The 22,321-nt window shown below is 48.0% G+C and overlaps 1 protein-coding gene across 6 annotated transcripts in view; it reads left to right on the top strand.

Moving 5' to 3' along the window:
* The window catches only part of NAV2 (neuron navigator 2), a 427,183-nt gene continuing 410,395 nt past the window's right edge, over positions 5,534-22,321 (top strand). For 2 of the 6 annotated variants that reach the window (XM_018043156.1, XM_018043155.1), the window contains exon 1: positions 6,028-6,661. In XM_018043156.1, the coding sequence (XP_017898645.1) occupies positions 6,404-6,661 (258 nt within the window). In that variant the 5' untranslated portion in view covers positions 6,028-6,403. Of the gene's footprint in view, positions 6,662-22,321 lie in introns of all 6 variants that reach the window. The other 4 variants (XM_018043153.1, XM_018043154.1, XM_018043157.1 and 1 more) reach the window with 3 other exon arrangements.

The raw sequence follows: 22,321 nt of genomic DNA, 5'->3' as shown, positions 1-22,321 counted from the left end.
TCTCCTGCGTCTCCTGCATTGCAGGCAGGTTCTTTACCCACTGAGTCACCTGGGAAGCACCACCAGGAGCTTTACTAACAGAAAAATGCTTGGGCCCCATCCCCGGAGTCTGATTGTATCGGTCTGTGTGGGGCCTGGGCAGCCCTGCTTTTTCCAGTTCTGCAGGTGGCTCTCATGGACAGCCAAGGCTGCGAAGTCAAGTGTGAAAACCCACAGATTCAAAGTCATCCGAGTTCTTGCTTAAAAGACAGATACACAGATTCAGAATTCTAGGTCTGTTGGGGGTGTGTGATCAGGGTTCTGTTCCTTTAACCCTCAGTGATTCTTAGGCTTTTATTGGAGTGTAAGCTCCACTATTTGTCATTTATTTCCCTGTTTGCTAGCCCTGTTCTCTCAATTTTTCAGCTGTTGAAAAGGGCAACCCTCAGGCTAGAAACAGTGGTTGCATCATCCTTTGAATCTTGAGAGTAGGGGCTAAGCACTTAAGTTTTATTTGTTCCCTGTCAGAAGGCCTGGCATATAGATGTCTCTCAACAATGTATTCATTGAGTTAATGATTGAGGCATACCATAGCCGATAATGAAAGTGCATGTTGCTCAGTCATGTCTGACTCTTTGGGACCATGGGGTCTCCAGGCCAGAATACTGGATCAAACCCAGGTCTCCCACATTGCAGGCGGATTCTTTACCAGCTGAGCCACAGGGAAGCCCATAGCCAACAAACCAATAGTTTACTAAATATTTGTTTGACATTTAGTCAGGGCTATTGCCTTGGGCTTCCCAGGTGCTCAGTGGTAAAGAATGTGCCTGCCAACACACGAGATGCAGGTTCGATCCCTGGTTTGGGAAGATCCCCTGGAGAAGGAAATGGCAACCCACTCCAGTAGTCTTGCCTGAGAAATCCCATGGACAGAGGAGCCTTGTGGGTTATAGTTCATGGGGTCACAAAAAACTTGGACACAACTTAGCGACTAAAACAACAATTGTCTCAAACCCTTGTAAACATGCACACATTCACACACACTCCTTACACACCAGCCTTGCAAGTGGGAAAACCCACAGTCATCAGTTCTCAAAATACAATGCAGGGATCACCGCTGGGCATACAGATCTTCACACGTCCATCTGTGGAAGAAGGTAGATTAGAAGCAAGTGCAGGGAGAGGTGAGCAGACTTTCTAAACAGCTGTTCTAAGGTTCTTACCCCAGTTTCCCTGAAGTCTGAGATGGGTGGGCTCTCAATTCAGCCATTACCAATAAGCATTTGATAAGCATGCCTTATGACAGGGAAAAAATAAAACTTAAGTACTTAGCCCCTACTCTCAAGATTCAAAGGATGATAAGCATTTTGGGCCAGCAAGAGATATTACTGGAAGTTGCCAACCCATGTCATAAAAAACTAAGGAAAAGTGCATATTTGAGAATAAGGCTTTCTAAGTTTTTTCTAACTCCCCAATAAACTCAAGAATATTTTGCTTTTTATATTATTCTGGAGACTTGTAATATGTCCCTTCATAATTTATAGCAGGGATCTCCAAGAGCCTGTTGATTCTTTCCCCAGGTCCCTGCATTTTTTTTTTTTTTTTTTTTTTTTTGTGGTAGGCTGTGGTTTAGATGTTTCAGTCTCTCTTAGGACTTCCTTCTTGGGAGGTAAGCGCAGCTAGGGGTCTTTAACACAGATAAAGGGTGGGTTGATGGGGTTGGTCACTTGCAGATCAGCCCTAAAGACCAATTTACACTCAACTAATCACCAGTGGCTGTTGTATAGGATCAGAAAGCAGTGTAGCTGGCACATCCTGACCTAGCATGGTTCTTACAGCCAGGGAGGTGCCAGACTCCTCAGATTCTGATTCAGTGGTCCTGGGAGCTTTGGCAATATGTTTCAAATTGGATGGTTTTGAAAGTTGAGAGTCTGACAGAAGAAAAAGAGAAGGGATTTAAAATAGTGGGCTATCCATGATATATATAATTTTTTAAAAAAATAGCAATAAAAAGAAACTTGGACAGTGTGTTCTTTCCAAAGCAGTTTACTGTATCCTAAACCAATGACTCCTTTAGCAACCATTGCTTGCCAAACTTATTGATTTCAAGTGACTTCATTCATGTTAACACAGCATCTATGTGGAAGGAGTAACTTTATAGGACATTTTTATAATTTGAGATGATCTTATTTAACGAGGAATCTTGCAATTATCTCTTGCCTCAGGGAAAAAAGAGCTTTTCCTCCCATGTCTTGCTATAATGACAAAATTATTTTGCTGTAAAGAAAGAAAATGAAAAAAAAAAAAGAAAGAAAATGAGGGGAAGACAGGAAAAAATATAAAGGGAGATGAAAACTGTTCCAGGAAAGAGCAAACAAAATTATTGGATATGGAGGCTGGGAAAGAATTTGGAAATAGACTAAAAGATTCACTTATTTTCCATCAAGAAAGATGAGAAGTCACTGGACTTTAGGTTAAATAAATCACACAAGTTAAGGTGCATAGTCATATATTTACCAAATCCTAGAGTATTAGGAAGAGGTAACTTTTAAAAAAGAATGCACTGTTTTTCAAATTAGTACATATTTAAGGGTCTCAGAACCCAAAAAATGACCTTGGTGCAAATATGGTTTAAATGGGAAACCCAAGATGGCAAACATATAGTATATACATCACTATGTCCATACATTTCTGTACCCATGACAGACAGTATTAATTGACTAGGCTGCTGTTTCCAACTTAACTAGGTATAGTCACCTTTGGAATTCCATTTAGCACACGGTGACAGAAAGTCAGTTAGCTAGAGATGGTCCTTGAGATGAACCCATTTTGCTACCTATGATTTAGTTTACTACACAAAGTGTGAGCTCCAGACAACCAGCATGGGGGTCACATGGGAGCTTATTCTGAAATCAGAATCTCAGCCCCAGTCCAGAACTACTGAATGGAATCTGTATTTTAGCAAGATCTCCAGTAATTCTTATGTATATTAAGGTATATTACATATATTAAGCAGAGACATCACTTTGCCAACAAAGGTCCTATAGTCAAAGCTATGGGTTTTCCAGTAGTCATATGGATGTGGAAGCTGGACCATAAAGAAGGCTGAGTGCCGAAAAATTGATGCTTTCAAATTGTGGTGCTGGAGAAGACCCTTGAGTGTTCCCTGGACTGCGGGGAGATCAAACCAGTCAATCCTAAAGAAAATCAACCCTGAATATTCACTAGAAGGACTGATGCTGAAATTGAAACTCCAATACTTTGGCTACCTGATGTGAAGAGCCAACTCATTGGAAAAGACCCTGATGCTGGTAAAGACTGAAGGCAAGAGGAGAAGGGGATGACAGAGGATGATATTTTTGGATGGTATCACTGACTCAATGGACATGAGTTTGAGCAAATTCTGGGAGATGGTGAAGGACAGGGAAGCCTGAGAAACTGCAATCCATGGGGTCACAAAGAGTTTGACTCAACTTAGTGACTGAACAACAGCAACATATCAAAATTTAAGCAGCCCTGAAAGAGCACTGAATGCCTGATGCATTCATCAGAATCATTTGGTTAAACACTTGGTAAACCTAGATGCTTGGGCCCCAACTTTGGGAATTTTGGTTTATCAGATCTGGGGTGGGGCTTATCAAACAAGCTTCCAGGTGTTGATGCTGCTGGTGGTGATTTGGGGACCACATTTTGAGAAAAACTACATTAAGGCCATGGAAATACTTTGGAATATCTCCATAATCTTTAAAGTCAAAGACTGCAATATATTTCCATAACTCTTGCTACATCTGGCAGAACCAGAATTCTGGATAGGAGAGGCTCCAAGTTTTAACAGAGCATAGCATCTCTTATGATTTTATGTACCTGGATCTAAAAGGCTCTCCCTCTGGTTAATTGCCGCTGGCATCATTCACTCATCTATCTGATAACAATCTGGGTAGCTATTCTGTCCACAGCATTATACTCAATGCTGAGAGAATCTAATGCAGGTTAAAAACACATTCCTGACTTCAAGAGGCCTTCTCTTTAAGAAGAAAATAAACATGAAACAGTAAACAACAAGGGAGCATCAGATAGAAAAGGGCTGAGTGCTAAGTAAGTGACATGGCAGACTGTGTAATTTAGAGGGAGGAATACCTGGAATCGCATACAAGACTGTGTGCAGTTCAGCCCAAGTTGCTGCACAGAATGGATGGAGGTAAGATGGGAGAGGGAGCAGGCCAGGGTAAGAGGCACCTTCTTATTTCTTAATACTGTTTTAAGAGACTATCTTAAAACTTTAAGTTTCCTACTATCAGGATAATAACAAATCAATGCTATCAACATTGAAAATTAGGCTATAGGGTGGACATAACTGTGAAAAAACTGTATCTCAGAGACAGAGAAGTGAAACAACTTTACATAGATGACTGGAGGGTGGAGTGGGGGATACCAGTAACAGTAATTTAATAACAGGGATAATAATACCTGACTTCTACCGGTCTTTCACATTGCCAAGTACCCGTGCTACATGACTGTAATTAACTATCTCATTTATCCAAACAATAGCATAATGTCTTCAACCCCCCTCCTTACTCCCAGTAAGAACCGAAGCTTTGTAAAGATGTATCTAAGTCAAAGAACTTGCCCGATTTAAATCCAGGAAGTTCTACGGGGACGGGGGGTGCGGGGCTGGTAATCCTCATCTATGAATCGCGAGGGGTCTGGCCTGCCTGTGTCATCCCTTCCAGCTCTCTGCGAGGAACCCACAGAGCGCCTGGGACAGGAGAGAAGGAACCTGTGGGGTCAGTGCGTCCGAGGCGCAGACAGGGAAGGGTTCCTATCCAAAACGCAGCAAGATTTTAGCCCAAGCCCGGCCAGGGTCCTGGAGCTTCTCCGGGCTTCCTCTGGCCACTCTAATTACAGAATGTGGTAGGTTGCGAGGAGGAAACGTCTGGGGTCGGCAGGCTTCGCGGGGGTATTGTATTTGCCTATAAATACTTCACATAGTTAAGTGAAATGTGCAGCCTTTGAAAGCTGGAGAGGAAGCCATTCGGAGGCCCCCCGGCCCGCCTGGAGGAGCTGGCAGAAAAGAGAAGAAATGGCTGGCGCGTCCTTCACGCGGGAGCCTCAGGAACCGCCCTGCCCAGACCAGATGGGGGGCCGCAGGGCTGCAGGCGCGACTCCGGAAGCTTCAGACCGTTAAGGTGACCAGAACAATTTAAAAAAGGAAACAAACTTTCCCGGAGACTTCCCCGCGGGGCCCCGAGGCGGGCGCTTGCGTTCGAAAGGGCATTTTTCAAAAGGGTTTCAGGACGCGGTGGGTGTGGACCCGCGGGGGAGCGCGCGGCCAGAGCCGCGCTGCAGAGCGGCCACCAGCCCGCTTTGTACTTGCGGCCAAAGCGCGGCCCCAGAGTTTCGGCGGCGGCCCGGGGAGTTGAGGCCACGCCCCCTTTGCAGGGAGAGCCGCGGCCGCCGATTGGCCCGCCGCGGACCAATCGGCGCGTTGAGGCGGCCCGGGCTGTCAGCGCGCGCCGCAGCCGCGCGGGTAGCAGCCTGTCCTCCCCTTCGCGGAGCCCCGCATCCAGCGCAGCCTTCCCGGGAAGCGCGGCTGCCGCTCGCGAGCGCTGCCTTGCCCTGCCCTGCCCAGCCCAGCCCGCCAGCCGCGCGTCCGGGTGCCCGCGGCCCGCGGCCACAGCCTTGCTGCGCTATAGCGCACGGAGCATGTGCAGACCCTCAGGCGCCGAAGTGCTCTCTGCCCCGGGGGGCTTCTGGCAGTGGTGACTGACTGTCACACCTAAAGAGACCTTTCGGGGGCTCTCGCCGCGCCTCTGCGTCGCGGGGGGACACTGCGGTGCTTGCGACCAGAGCGACAGCTGCCTCTCGCTGAAGACGTCTTGGGCTGCGTGCGCCCTCCCTCTCTTCCTCGTATCGCTCCTTCCCTCCCCTCCGCGGTTGCTAGCCCCTTAGCTCGCCGGCTCACACCCGCAGCCTCCCCGGAGCGGGAGGCGTGGGTCCCCGCCACCCCTCTTCGAGCCGGGCCTCCTCACTTCGGAGATGCAATGACAAGTTAATATGGGCGTCCAAGCCTCGGGGTCCCAGGAGGAGAATCGCCAGAGGCAACAGCTCCTGAGCACCCAGAGCCCTTGAACAGGCCACCCAGGAGGGGCGTGAAACCCGGCGGCAGCATCCGTCCAGGTGGGACCCGCTGAGCGCCGCGCGATCAGTTCTCCGCCGGGTTCCCGCACCGCCAAGGCCAGCTCGACCGATTGCTCCGAGATCCCCGAACCCGGGGATTTTTTCTTTTTTTCTCTTTCCCTCGGCTGGTGGTGGGCGCCTCTCGGGCCGAAGCCCGGCGCCTGCTCTGCTGCCCGCGCTGCCTTTAGCGGTCGCCTCCGCCGCCGCTTCCAGGGACGTGCTGGGAAAGCCGAAGCCCCGGGAGAAGATGCCGGCCATCCTGGTGGCCTCCAAAATGAAGTCGGGACTGCCCAAACCCGTGCACAGCGCCGCGCCCATCCTGCACGTGCCCCCAGCCCGGGCGGGCCCCCAGCCTTGCTATCTCAAGTTGGGAAGCAAGGTGGAGGTGAGCAAGACCGCCTACCCTAGCCAGATCCCCTTGAAATCGCAGGGGCTGCAGGAGCTGGCGGGGGAGGGGCTCCCGCTGCGGATGAGCGGCTCCGTGGAGAACGGGTTCGATACCCAGGTGAGAGGTGCTGTGTGCCTGGGGCACTGTTCTGCGGGGAAGGGTGAATATTTTTTTGAGGGTGGAAGTTGACACGGCTGGAGAGGGGAAAGGGGTACCCTGTGGGCTGAGAAGGGGACCGTGCCACTTAGGCCAGCAGATTGGGGGTTGCGCTCGGAGAGTGAGCTGGTCAGTGGGTGTGGCCCGGGTGACCGAGGTTTGCCTTAAGGAGCTCTGCGAGATCGGGAGGCTGGCTGCCTGCGGCTTCCTTCTGGGGGCGCGGTGGGGTGGGGCACGATCAGGGTGTCCTCAAAAAACCATGTGCCACACTGGAAATGTCAAGTTCTGCATGTCGAGGGGCTTGGCCCCAAGAAGACAGTGTCTGCTGCAGCGGCCGTGTGTCTGTCGGTTCTGCAGAGATTCTGTCCCTGCCGAGGAATGGTCCGAGACCTCGTTGGGCTCCACTCCCCCCTGGCCTGGCTGCAAGATCCAGGAAAAGAGGTCTAGGGGTGGCAGTGTCCCGGCCCCCCTCGGCTTGGAGATACTCGGGCCTGCCCCATCCTTCGGGCTGACAGCATTCCAGGCATGGTGCTAGGACTGCAGTAGGAGTGCCCGGTGCACCGGCGGAGGCAAGCAACTGGAGACTCCTAGCGTCTCGGCTGGCTGTAGCGATGGGGCGGGGGTAGCTGCCTCGGAATGGCGGCCCGAAGCTAAGCCCCTCCTTCCTGGGTAGTAGATCCCGGTGCCGGTAGCCCGGGTGACTGGAGGGAGTGCGGGTGTGGGGGTGGCTTGAACAGAATTGATGACTTCTACCTTTCCAGACCGAGCTCGCATCACCCAATTCGGCTGGGTGACAGGCCCTAGCCATGCAATCTCTTTTAAGGAAATCAGCAAGGGCCAATCCGGTTCTCCTGGCTTCCTGCCCTCACTGCTCCTTTCTTCCCCCCTCCCTCTCCTGGTAGGAGGGAGCAGGGGCACGCTGTATTTTCTTGGCAGTTAGTCAGCAGGGACTTTTGGGGACAGGCCGACCTGACGGATGTGACTATCCCAGTCAGGAGAGGCGGAAAGCCAGCGGGGGAGGTAGTGTGGGGCTGGTGTCAGGGAAGTGGCAACAGACCAGCTGACCTTTTTGGCACTTAATCTCTGCTGACCCTGTCTCCACCTTCTCCTAGAGCTTTCTCTGATCAGAGGCTAGAACTCAACACATTCCTAGCCTTTCTGATGGAGGAACTGAAGCTGGAAGCTAACTGTAAGCAGACTTTTGGAACTCTGGGCTGGAGAAGGCCCTCAAAGCAGATTACGCTCCCACACCAGGCTGATAAGCATGCCCCTTGCTGCTGCACTTGCTAAACATTTTTGGAAGCTGACAGGTTTGAGTGATGGCGTGTGGGAGGAAGGCAAGATTTACCCCCAATGCTACTGGGCCTGTCTCTGCTATAGGGTTTTGTGCTCTGAGCTCTTTTTCTGCTGTTCCTCACAGAATTTGTTCAGTGGTCTCTGAAACAGGAGTGAGCCTGGGGGTGCGCTCTTGTGAGGGTGTCCCCTCCATCCTTGGAGGCAGGGCTGATGGGGTGTGGTGGGGTGTGATGGAGTGGATGCGGGAGGCCAGAGCGGTGACACACACCCTCCATCCTGATGAAGAGGGCCTGAGGAATGAGGGCAAAGTGGACTCTGTGATCATTGTGGCCAGGCAGCTGTTCTACCGCTGTCCATTTGACCTTTCACTTAACACACAGGGTTGGAGGGCTTTCGATGGGCAGGCTCTGAAAAGGTGATTCATCTCCCTGTTTCCTGGAAAAATGATCTTTAGCTGCTGCCAGAGGGGCTCATGTGGTCCTTCCCTTCTGTCCCCTGCCCACGGCCCACAGTCCCTTGTCTGCCCCCACCCCACCTCCCTTGCCCGCAAGAGGGCCCTGTGTACTGGCCGCGAGGCTGGTTTGGGTGGACTTTCCAGTGGGCTGCCTGGCTCTGACAGCCTGCCTCCCCCTTTGTTTTCATTCACGGTCGGGCTTCCCGGCAGTTCTTCTTTATGCAGATGCAGATCCTTGTTCTCATGGCCTCGCCCTGGCATCAGAGAATCAGTGGCAAAAGGGGTTTTCCTCTTTGGACAAGTCTTCTCCCTCTGGGCCTGACATATTGCCTGTGCACCATCCAGGAAGGCCTCTCCATGCAGCCCGAGGACAGGGTCAGGCTTGGTAGTCCCGAATTCCAAACCTGATGTTTGTCACTAGAAGATCCTCCGGAGATGAGGAGTTAAGTGGCAAATGATATCTTGGGGCATTTGACTCCCTTTGTTACTCAGAGGCTTTTACTAGGCTGGGCTGTGCAGTGGTCAGTAGCACAGGCTTTAAAGTCAGGTGGATATCCCAGGTGTCCTGCCTTTACCATGTACAAGCTGGTGACCTAGTCCATTAACCTCTCTGGGCCTCAGTGTTCCCATCTGTAACAATGGGCATTTAACAACCACACAGATTGTGAGAGGCTTAACAAAAATAACATTTGCAAAGTGCCATATACACCTGTCTATATATATGCATATACATCCATCATAGATACATATTTATATATGTATATAAGTAAGATATGTAAAGCCCAGTGTCTGGCAAATAGGAAACACTTAATAAAATGAGCCATTTATATTGCTAAACCAAGAGATGGGGCATTGTTGAATGTAGATCTAATAGCCTCTCAGTGAGAAAAGGCATAGCTTATTCTGTCAAGCCCTTGAGAAGGTATCATTCAGTTCACAAGGGTTTACAGAACATCTGTTACATACCTAATATAGTACCAGGCATGGTGGGAAGGTGAGGGAAGTGCCTGACGTGCCAGGCTCTTTTCATATGATCTCATTTCATCTTCACGGTAACACTTAAAGCAGATATGACTTCCTATGACAATAATTCTGTGTAACATCTTCTTCAACGACAGTAATATAACAATGGCAAGTCATCACATAGCACTTCCGATGTGCCAGGAATTGTTCTAAAAGACCTCATTTGATTCTTACACCAATCCAATGAGACATGTGTTATCATTCTCATTTTACACTTGGGAAACTGAGGCAAAGGCTGGGTTAGTGACCCCATGAATAGCAGGAGTAGAATTAGAGCTTGGACAGCCTGGTTCTGGACTCCCTGTTCTTAATCAGCATGCTATAGAGAGAAGATCATAGGGACTTTCCGGTTACTCACAGGCCCTGACTTATAAGACCACCGCTCTAGCCACTGAGCTGGAGGAGTAAACAGGGCTCAGCAAGGTTGAGTGACTCTCTCCAGGTCATCCGGCTCCAGGGTGGCAAGCAGGGAGTCCAGCTGTGGGTAGTCTGGATTGCAGGCTGGTGGTCTTCCCCATCTTCATAGCTGCCTCCTTCTTTCATGTTCCGGTGGAGGTAGAGGGTATATTAGACATGGTCTGGGCCTTGGAGGTCTTATAGTCTAGATGGGAGGTATAACTGATGCACTGAAGACATCAGGGCACAACACCAAGAGGGCTGAGAGGGCTGTTTGGGGCTGAAAGGAAGGAAAAGGCCACGATGGCTGGAGAAGTCCAGAGAGCCTCACGGAGGGGGCTGGAGATGGTGGGTTCCAGAGATGGGCAGGAATAGCTGGGAGGGGAGGAGAGGGGGTGTGATGAACGTGTGGGGAAGGGGGAGGGCATGCAGTGGTGCAGAGCAGGAGGGGGTGTAGCCACCGGGAAGCCGCACCTTCACGTAACAGGTGATGACTTCATATTTAGCATCTTCCTTTCAAAAGGTGAGCATGAGCAAAGAACAAAGGCTTCTCGCAGTTGAAAAATTGGAATTGCCTGTTGCCTTCCTGGTTGATAGTGATCCTGAACATGTGGGTAGTTATGGAAAGATGGTGTCCATAAAAGACCTGGTTCATAGCAGACCCTTGGGGAATGACAGTGATTATTATTAGTTTAAGGTTCAGAATCTCTAACATGGTGTGATATGGGGAAAGGAGACAGTTCTCATGGCTTATATTAGGCAACAACTTATTTCAGCCAGTGATGGCCCATTCTCCCGCAAGCCTGCTCTCCATCTCCATCAAGTGTGAAAAGACCTGTTGTAGCCAGCAACTAGCTTTTAGGTGGAGCGCCACTGTCAGCTCGCCAAGCCCCTCACCTTGAATCTCTCCTGCAAATCTATAGCTGGGGCTCGACCCCCAGAGAGAGGAGCTGTTCTGCAGCCGCAACATCCCTCCCAAGTCCCCCTCCTGGTGCTGGGATACCTGGGCCTCCCCTCAAGAATGAACATTTATAGCATCTGCTCTGTTAACATGGCGTATAAATTATGACCATGTGCAAAGAATTGTTTTAGAGACCTGCTCTGTGTTAGTTCAGAAACCCTGTCCGACCGACCTTCAGATAAGGAATGCTCATGAGCTATTTGAGGAGAGGTTAGCCTATTTTTAAGAAGCAGTTGCAGAGGGAAAAAAATTATATTTATATATATATATATAATACTTTGATATTTCCTGTTTTTAGGAGCCTGGTGTTCAACTTGCAGCTCACTTCTTTAAAAAAGTAATTAGAAGTGATGGAAATCCTCTGTGGGTGTTTTAGATGTTTAGAAAAAAAAACACAGACAAAGCCCCCCAGGAAGAGAATGCAGCTCCAGGCTTGCAACCTGTTGCAACTTTGCCCCATTGTGTTTTGATTAGAATCCTTGCTCCATCATCAAAGTTGATTATGGATTTGATTAGTGCATTTTTCTGCTATTGTGTTATTCCCTTTCTTCTCTTCCTCAGTTCTTGGAGGAGAATGTGTAGTATGGTTATCTGCCAACATGCAAGAATGTTTATAGTTCACGTATTATTGCTTATTTCATGGGTTAATTTTCTGAAAACACTTTAAGGGTGGGACTGGTGGCTCATTTAGAGTATCATTACATGTGTATATATGTGTGTGTATAAATACATCAACTTCTGGATATGTGTATATACACAAATACACACACATATACAAATATATACACATGGAACAGCTTAAAGTAATAAGCACATGTAAGCACACACACATCAAAGGCCAGACTGGAGGAATTACAGCCCAATTTCCAGCTTTCAGAATAGCTTGATTTGCTCCCCACTTCTCATACTCCCTTCATCTGTGACCGAGATCGAAGAACCAAGTCTTGGTGTTCTACTTTATTTATTTATAAGAGGTAAGAGATGTAGCCTTGAGAGAGGTGTTTTAATTAGGCCTTAGTGAAACTCCTGAAGCCAGTCTGCAAAAGCCGAAACACCTGGTGAGATTTTGGACATTTGGCTTAAGAGATTCTTATTTCTTAAAATCAGTCTCAGCAGCAAGGAAGGGAACAGTTATGAGGCATCTGCTATAAGCCAGGTAGTACTCTGCAGGGATTTTATGTGTGTGTGTGTATATATATGTATAGGTATATATATGTATACATATTATCTATATATATGTATATATACCTATGTGTGTGTAATGTATATAATATGTATATATGTATATATTCATATATGTGTGTGTATAATGTATATAATATATATATTATGTATATAAAATGTAGTATGAGGCACAAGAAACTGGGTAAAATGTAAAGTGACCCATGAATTTCATAGGAGGAAGATGAAACCCAGGCAAGTTACCACTTGGAGGCAGTTTTTGTTCATATATATTGCTTTATTAATATTTGGCTCCTCCAGGACTTAGTTGTGGCGTGTGGGATCTTTAGTTATGGGCACACACTCTTAGCTGTGGCATGTGAACTCTTAGTTGTGGCATGTGGGATATAGTTTCCTGACTGGGGATTGAACTTGTGCCCCCTGCATTGGGAACATGGAGTCTTAGCCACTGGAACACCAGAGAAGTCCCTGGAAGGCAGTTTTAAAATGGTTGATTAGGCTTAATTGAGAGACAGACCTGGGTTCAAATCTAGGCTTTGGGCAAGTTAACATCTCTAAATGTAAGCATCTTTATCTATGAAGCAGAAACAATGATTCTTAAACATTGTCCGTAAGAATCCAATGAGATAATACTGGGAGGATGCTAGCACAGAGCCTGGTATGGGATAAGCAAAAAATATGTGATATTGCCTAATTTTATTACCCAAGGTCAGAGCCAAGTTTGGAAACCAGATCTGCCTCATTGCAAGCTCATGTGCTTTCTACCCTACCTTTCTACCTCTCAAGTGCATGGTTAACTATATGGAGAACAGGTGGTTTGCACTGTGGAAGCAGAGAGCATAGCGGAGCTTTTGTTAGATGAATGGGGAGCAAGAGTAAGTTCAGAACAGTGTCCTCTAAATGAGTCATGTCCAGAGTTGTGACGTGAAATCTTCACATTTCGGTTCCAAACATGCCATTTCTATAGCACTAACCAAGCTGAGGGAGCTGCTGCAAACCAAACTTATGGGAAGCCTCCTTTGAACACCCAATCTGAACTGGTACTGTCAAGGTGGTTGAATGGAACTGGCCAATCTGATTGTGCTGCCCGGGACCAAGAATGGAACAATCCCATCGATTTGGCTTCTGAATGGCTTCTCATTGTTCTGAAGGCAGAAGGAAAGCCCTCTTCCCTTAGGGCTGGCATGATTGTGGTGGGAGCTAAACCTTGTGATCAGGTTGGTCATTAAGGTGCCCCAAGGCATGGCTGGGTGCCCAATGGTGTTTTACTAATAGCCACAGGGCCACATTCAATGGTGACTCTGTCTCTTGGTCACATTGTTCAAAGAGATGGACAATGTGTTCCTGGAATGTCTCGGGCAGAATGGTTCATGTGATTTTGGGAACAAAACTGGGTCAGGCTTTTGTGCTTCAGTCCACACAAGTCAGTAGTGAGTGACAGCTAAAAGTTTTTGCAGGAACCCCAAGTCGCCCACACAGAACCTAAAGAGTGATTCATGACTTAGTGCTCCATTTCCCAAGGAAAACAGACCCTCTCTTGTGTTTTGCAAACAATGGCCCCACAGCCTCAGAATATTTTCTCTCTCCAAGTGAAACTTCAGTACCTCCAGTGAATTTTGGTTTGTAGGTGTGGGGGCTGGGTCACGATAATGGCGAGGCTCTTTTGGAGCCTTGGAACCAAATCAAATACTCACAAGAACATGATTATAATAATGGGAACCGACACTGACAGAGCATGGCACTGGACACGCATCATTTCATTTAATCCTCACAACACCCCATTAGATAGACGCTACTTCCCCAAGAGAACAGAAATGACAGTTCTTGGAATCAGCAACTTTGGTTCTTCGGATACTTTGCTGCATGACCTTCGGTAAGTTACATTTTCTTTTGAGCCTCAGTCGCCTCATCTATAAAATGGGTAGAATGATACTTGTTCTACTCTTTTTTTTGAAGAGTTTTTGTGACACTTAATAGAGGTGATTATTATGCATGACACTGACCTCATCATCTTCCACTGTTAATACCCTTCAAGGAAACCAAGGGTGAGAGGGGTTAAACTACTTTTCCAAGTAGCACAGCTGGTTAAGTGGTGGACCAGAATTTGAACCCTTAACTATTTGATCTCAGAGTCAAGGCTCTGAAATAGCAAGTGTGAAAGCACTTAAAAAAAAAAATCTGAAAAGGCTTTGTTAATATGGAATCAAAGCAAACTGCTATAAAGTTTCTTTGGGCATGGTATATATGATATCCGGCTCCGCCCCTCTGCCCCAGAGTTTAGAAATATTGAAAATACTCATTCAATATTAAATAAATATTAGCTACTTCATCATATCATTTAACCTCCCTGGGGTTTGTAAAATTCCAAGTGCTCTCATGCCCCAAGGTCCAGTAAGGTGTGATCACTGTGTTACTGGCAGGGCTGATTCTGGACAGAAGGAGGAAAAATGGGGTATTTGATAAATTGTTGGCCTGCAGAAGCAATCAGATAAATTCAGATTATGGGTCATTCTTTAGGACAGTGAGCTTGGGATCTTCCAAACTGGCAATGCCATGAAAAACAAACAAGAAGAAGATTAAAAGGTAGATGGAGAACTATTCTAGAAAAGGAGACGAAAGAGACGTGATAACCAAATCCAATAAGAGATCCCTGACAAGCAAAGCCACAAATGCTAGAAAGGGCATTTTGGAGACAATGGGAGATGCTTGAATGCAGATTGTATATTAGATAGTATTACTTCACTGGGCCTTCCCTGGTGGCTCAGGGGTAAAGAATCCACCTACAACGTGGGAAGATGTGGGAGACATGGGTTTGATCCCTGGGTTGGAAAGATCCCCTGGAGTAGGAAATGGCCACCCACTCCAGTATTATTGCCTGGACAATTGCATGGACGGAAGAGCCTGGTGGGCTACAGTCCGTGGGGTCACGAAGAGTTGGACACAACTGAGTGACTGAGCATGATTACTCCGTTGTTGTTAATGGTTTGGAAATAATGTAAGAAAATGTCCATTTTCTTGGAAGATACATGCTGTATTTAGAGGTGAGGTGTCTGGGTGTCAGCAACTAAGTCCCAGATGGGTTCAGGACCAAAAAAAAAAAAAAAGTGAGTATATGTGCAGATAGAAGGAGAAAGCAAATGTTATAAAATGTTTAAAACTGGTGAGTCTAGATACACGTGCAACTCTTTCAACTTTTGTTTGAAATTTTTCAAAATAAAATGTTGGGAAACAAAAAGAAAGCCTTGGCAAAAGAGTATACATGTGCAATCCCCTTGACATCTGTGGTATATCCATGAGAACATATACAAGGTAGGATGTGTGAAGTAAGAGTGTATGTGTGTGTATATGTGTGTGCACTCACAATAAAGAGCCTGGCCAAGTTTGTTTCACCGGGATCTGGACTTCTTATCTCCATTCTGGTATAGCGTGAGAATCTTGGCTTAATTCCTCTTCTTTTATGAGGATGGTTGTGGAAATTTTATGGAAATCATAAGATCCAAGTTTATTTGATAATCTCTTGTAAAAATCTAAGATGTTTCCAAGGTTGAAAGTACAAAAGAGATTCATTTTAATGAAGAAGTTTTTAAAAATATGAAAATACCAGGTTGAATTTTACTCATCAAGGCATAGAGAAGGCAAGGAGTCTGAACAGAAGCAAGGCCCTTTCTCTGCTTTAACCCTATTTCTCTTCTCACTACTTAGAATTCCTTTGCCTGGCTCAACCCTTCTCATCCGTTACCCATTCAGGGTCAGGCTTAGTGTTGCCTCCTCCAGGAAGCCCTTTGCCACCACCGTGGTCTGAAGGTAGCCTGTCTCCTGTGTGCTCCCATAGCTTGCTCTGAGCTCCTGTAACTTGAACTGTGATTGTTATTTAGCCAGACCGCGACTTCCATAAGGTTGAGGGTGTGCCTCTCATGATCTCTGCTAGTACTACATCAGCAGGACTGCATCAACACATATTAAGTTCTTGGTTCATATTCGAGAAGGAAAGAAGGAAGGGAGGGGGAGATAAAAGGAAGAATTGAAAAGCAGGATTGAGTGGCTGTTGAGCACCAGCTGTGTTCACGAAGCTGTGGCTCAGCCATATGGCTCCTGTAGAACTGTCTGTTGGTGTACGAGCTGAAAGGAGCCCATGGCGGTGGGAGGCCAAGCATGGAAGACAGAGGGTGAAGCCAGTGTCAAAGCTCTCCAACCAGGTCTTGGGGAAACTTACCTGGCTGGGTAGTGGGAAGAGGCAGATTCCTTTACACAAGTTTCCTTTACACGAGGATGTCTACAGCATCCGCACCGTCTGGTTGCTCCACTGGAAGGTCTATCTGGATGTGATCACGGTGGTTCAGCAGACTGGAAAGTTTGCGTGGGGAGGACACTGTGGGCTCTGGAGGGCTTTGGCACATCCCCCCACCAACAGCTTTGAAAGGGGGACTGAGAAGTGTTCTAAAGGGTTTTAGTTGGTTAAGAAAAGAGGATAGGACCAGCCTTCCAGGAATAAGGGTGACAGCAACCACTCATGTGCCATTTCCACACAATCTTCACACTCAATCTCAATCTTCACACTCACTTTCTGAGCCTGATTTATCAGGAAGGAGGAAAGCGAGGGGTCAGTGGGGAGATGCCTGAGAGGGGTCTTTTTTAGGTCACCCAGCTGGTTTGAACAGTAGCAGGATTCCTACCTGGTGTTTCTGAGTCCAAAATCTGTGCTCTTAACCCACTCCAGTGTTCTTGCCTGGAGAATCCCAGGGACGGGGGAGCCTGGTGGGCTGCCGTCTCTGGGGTCGCACAGAGTTGGATGCGACCTAGCAGCAACCCCTGTCTTCTGCCAGTAACTGGAAGAGGCCTGAGTCTCATACTGGGGTGCTGCTTTAAAAAAAAAATCAAATCTCCAAGCCCTCTGCTCCTTGGAGCCTGCTCCCCGTTTCCCTGGCCGTGGCCTCCCCGCTGTCTCCTTCTTGTCGGGGCCTCTGTGCCTGTCCCAGCCTGTTGCTGGAGGTTCTGCGTTTACCAAGTGAGGAGCTCCACCAGCTTTGGCTCGCATCTTGCTGCAGTCTGGGCACAGTCTCCTCTCACTGCCTGCTGTCCCCCAGGTCACCCCCGTGCTGCTCGACCCAGCAGGTCCATGTGCCTGACAGCTGGCAGGACCTCTTTCCTGTCCTCCTGTGGCAGCTCTGCAGACAGTTCCCATTGCATGCTGATTTGCTTTGATTATTTTCAGACCTGGGAGTGACGCATGTTGACGTCAAAGTATGTGGGCCACAAAGCATCCCCGAACTGTCAGACCTTCCAGTGTATGAACTTTGCTTGTTAACTATCTCTGGACAGAGGAAACCCTGGAGGGAAAAATACCATTTAGGCGACGAAACCAGATTTATAAGAATCAGGCTCACTCGGGATGTCTGCTTACTGATTTGTGCCTCTATGAACTAGATATTTGGGATGTCTGAGCCAGTGCGGACCTTGGAGGCCATCTATTCCCATAGCTCCATTGCCAATGGTGAAACAGCCTAGAGAGGGGTGTGAGTTGCCCGTGGTCACCCAGCTCTGAGGGCAGAGCAGAAACCTGGGATCCAGGCCCCCTGTCTTCTGGCCCAGTGTTCTCCCCGCCTCACTCACGGCAGTCAGATGTTCTGCTCTGAAGGGCCTGATGGCCTAAAGAATTGGAACCAGCCCTAAGCTATGTTCTTTCCTTCTCCATCTACTGAGTAGTTAAGATACATATTCTTTTCCTAAAAAATTACTTTCTTGAAGTATAGCTGATTTACAATCTTGTGCTAATTTCTGCTGTACAGCAAAGTGATAGTTATATATATACATATATATATATATATACCTTTTTCATATTCTTTTCTGTTATGGTTTATTGCCATATATATATAAATATATATTTATTAAATACAGTTCCTTGTGCTTGTTGGATCTTGTTGTTTATCCACTCTATGTATAATAATTTGCACTGCTAATCCCAAACTCCCAGTCCATTTTTCTCCCAGCCCCATCCCGCTTGGCAACCACAAGTCTGTTATTTTCATTCTTTCATATTCGAAAGCATTTGCATTTGGCTCAGTGGATCAAAACTAGGAGTTCTTTGTGGATGGTATGATTGTGGCAGCAGACCACCATTCAACACCTCCCATGGGCCAGACACTCTCCATACATCATCTCATTTAAGCCTCACCATAATGAGATAAGGCTGGTGGCATTTCATCCTTTTCATGTTTGAGGCTCATAGAAGGTCAGTAACGTGACTGAGACCACATGGAGTCAGCTTTGAAACTCTCTGCTTTCTTTTTTTTTTTTTTTTTTTTACTGCTTCTTTATCTTTTTATTTTTAAAAAGAAAATTTTCAATATTTAAAAAATTGAGGCATAATTTACATACAGTAAAACCTCCCCCTTTTAGTGTGTAATCCTGCTAGGGTGGAAAACACATGAAGTTACATCATCACGACAGTAATCAAGATATGGAGCGTCTCCATAAACCCCCATTTCTCTGGCTCCTTTGTGATCAAGCCTCTTCCCACTCCAGTCCCTGGAAACCACAGACCAGTTTTCCGTGCCTTCGTTTGGTCTGTTTGAGAACGTGCAGTAAAGGGAGTCGTGCAGAATGTAGCCTTTGACGAAGTTCCTTAGGCACCGTGCATTCACCTGTGGGAAGGGATGAGTGCGTTCCGTTTCACGTCAAGTACCATTCCATCTGACTAGTGGGCTTGTCCATGAAGTCCCTGCTTCTTCAGACAGCTTCCTATCCACTTTGCGCTGATTCTCCCATTTTTCATGGGGCTGCCACCAAGGCTCAGAGAGGCTGAGTCACTTGTTCACAGACACACAGCAATCGGCGCAGCCCTGACTTCCAGCCCAGGTCCCCAGCACAGTGTGAGGAGGAGACGAGGGAACGAGGCTGCCCTCTGTCCCGTGCAGGTCCGCCTGTACACTCTAGAGGAGGACAAGTTCCTCTCCTTCCACATGGAGATGCTAGTGCACGTGGACACAGCCCAGGCCTTCCTGCTGCTCTCTGACCTCCGCCGGAGGCCCGAGTGGGACAAGCACTGCAGGTGGGTGCTGGAGGGCAGGGGTACAGGGGAGTGGGGGTGGGGAAGGGGCCCTGAGGTGTCTCCTCCTGCTGAGCCATCCCCTACTGCTCTGGGCCCCTTGCTGGCTTTTATCTAGGCGTGGGTTATGGGAGGGCAGGTGCTATGGTTATGTTTTAAGTGAGTATCTGAGTCATGGGTATTCCAAGCCTTCAGGGAAGGGACTGAGTCTGGAATTGGAGGTGAGGGCCTGGCCCAACTAACTATGTGACCATGGGCCAGTCATGTCCTTTCTGGGCCTCAGTTTCCCTCCTCTTAAAATGGGTACATGCGGTGTGGGTCTGTATTTGCACATAGGGATAGATCAGTGGTTTTCAAACTGAGTTCTGCCTTCTGAGAGGGGCTTGGGTGCAGCTTGGGGAGGTGGTTGGGAAGTGGAGGGGTAAGTGGGAACTCCTCCCAGACTCAGGGTAGCTCAGAGAATGTCCCGTTTGCTCAGTTTACCAAGCTTGCCAATTCTTCATGTCGAGATGTGAAGGGAAGGTGGCAGGTTTGGACAAGTTGTGTCTCTGCAAGGATGTCCTTATGAGTGTGTGTTGGTATGAGCCTGGGTGTGTCTACCTGGGCACATGTGTGTAGTGTACCTGCAACTGAGGGGCACAGCTCTGGCACCCAACCTGTGCACATCCCAGACCTGCTTCCTTATTAGCTCTGTGGCCATGGGTGAGTTACTTCTCTGAGTCCCAGTCCCTTCGTCTATTAAATGGGGATACTCAAGAGTACCAGCTGCTTGGGCTGATGTGATGTTAAAGGAGATAGTAAGCTGTTAGAACAGTGCCTGGCACAGTGGGCACTCACTCAATATTCAGTATGGTTACTAAATCATCACACATCCATGTATGTGCATTTGCACAGACACAGACAGACATCTATAGTATTGTGTGTGCATCAGTGGGTGTCCATGTGTTTCTGCACGTGTGCCCACAAGTGGGGTTTATTTGCTTGTGTATGTGTCTGCGAGCCCAGATGTGTATGTCCCCTTTGGCCAGGCTTTTCTGCCCTCCTGTGGTCCCTGTTGAGTGGTCTGGGGGTGATATATCCCCCAAGCATGTGCTCAGGGTGGCTGAAGCATGGGGGCAGGGGAGTGGCTGGGTCAACCCTGCTGTCACACACGGAGCCTCTGTGACCCCCATGGACTCCGCACAGGAGCGTGGAGCTAGTGCAGCAGGTGGATGAGGATGATGCCATCTACCATGTCATCAGCCCCGCCCTCGGTGGTGACCCCAAGCCCCAGGACTTCATCATTCTGGCCTCTCGACGGAAGCCTTGCGACATCGGGTGCGTGCATGCCTGCTGGGCTGGGAGGTGGGCAGGTTCATCTTCCTCCCCAGGGAGGGGACATCCAGGTAGAGTCAGCCCTCTTTCCTATGGCCTCAGGACCTCAACGTAAGATCGGTGGCCGTGGTCTTACTGTGGGTAGAATGGAGAACAAGAGGACATCCTGCCCTTTGCGGTCACTCATGCTCTAAAGCAGGGTGGTCTCTGTCCCTGATGTGGTGAGGGTGCCTTGCCCCAGGTCACGGACAGGCCAACTCTCACATGGCCCATTCCTTGGCCTCCAGCCTCTGAAAGCCCCATGTTGCCTGAAGGGTGGTAAGGCTCCCAGCTGCACCGTGGTGAGGATGCTGGAGAAATGGCATCACTTGTGCTAGAGACAGGCAAAAAGATGAAGCACGAAAATCCAAAGTGCAGCACTGCTTCCCCGGGGCAGGGAGAGGGAGGCGGAGAATGTTTCCAGAAGGTCCACAGTGCAGTCATGCTGGTATCTGGTGGGTTCAGAACTACTCACCCACAGGCACCTCCTGTCTAGAACCTCCTTTGCAGCTTGAACTGGAGCCAGGCTGTGTGCCTTAGACTCTGGCGGAAACTCTCTGCTTTCATATCTGTGCTTTTTCTGCCCAGCGTCTTAGACCCTGCTCCCCTAGGCTGGAAGTTAGAGAAACCCAGGTTAAGAGCCTACTTCCCCATTTATTTACCAAGCATCTAACTTCCCCGTGCTGGTGTAGGGCCCGGGACACTGTAAGTTCTCAGTAAATAGTTGTTGAACTGTAACTTGGACAAGTCAGTCCCTCTAAGCCTCAGTTGCCCAAGGGAAAGTATAGCACTTCAGTGTGCTGTGCAGATCAAAGCAATACTGTGTGTGAAACTGTCTGGTATGGGGTAGATAAGATCTAGTGTTACTTACTGAGCTCTTGCTATGTGCTGGTCATTCTTCTAAGCACTCTCTATGGATTTTCCCATTTAATTATTATAAAAGCAATAATCTCTGAGGTAGGCACTTTGGTTATTATCTCCATTTTACAGGTGAACCAGGGCAGGTAGAGCATAAGCAACTTGCCCAAGGTCACCTGCCTTCAAGTGGAGGAAACAGGCCTGAAACTCAGCAACGCTAGCAGAGCCTGCGTCCTCCCCCATGGCACGGTCCTCTCTCTGTGCCTCTCCTAACTCTAGTTGAGGGTGGGGAGGAGAGACGAAAGCACAGAGATGGAAAACAATTTGTTTAAGGTTCTTTAGCATGAGAGGTAGTAAAACCCAGCTAAGACTTGCCTTCCTAAAGTAGCTTGGGGCTTTGTTCTTTAAAAGGTGCTGGCTTCCCTGGTGGCTCAGTAGGTGAAGAGAAAGCTTGCAATGCAGGAGAACTGGGTTCAATCCCTGGGTTGGGAAAATGCCCTGGAGGAGGGCATGGCCACCCTACTCCAGTATTCTTGCCTGGAGACTTCTATGGACAGAGGAGCCTGGCAGGCTACAGTCCATGGGGTCGCAAAGAGTAGGACATAACTGAAGTGACTTAGCTAGGACACACACAACTCTAGTGGAAAAGGACAAACTATTTTGTCCTGGGAAGCTCTCACAAACTGGAGATGGTCACTAGGAGTCAGTGACTCCCAATTGCCTGGGGGTGGCTTTCCCCTTGGGTCCGTGCTTCTCACTCATTTGGAATCATTTCTTCTCTGGATTGCAGAACAGAAACCAATATAAATTTGACCTAGTCCCTAGAAATGTTTACCTGGCTAAAAATATGCCGGCTTTGTTACATTTTTAGCCAAATTTAGATTTGAAGTATATGCACTGCCCACACCCATGTATTAGGCATGAACTGTTGGTACATTTTGTAACAGGAAGCTGCTGGTTTTCCATTCCAGAGAACTGGAATTTGGTCAGAAATTTGTCATTTGCAAATGCCAGCTCTCACCACATTCCATTGCTGTTTTTAAGAATGTCTCG

The sequence above is a fragment of the Capra hircus genome, chromosome 29, assembly GCF_001704415.2.
Source record: "Capra hircus breed San Clemente chromosome 29, ASM170441v1, whole genome shotgun sequence".
NCBI classification, from domain to species: domain Eukaryota; kingdom Metazoa; phylum Chordata; class Mammalia; order Artiodactyla; family Bovidae; genus Capra; species Capra hircus.
This window is presented reverse-complemented; position numbering and strand designations above follow the sequence as displayed.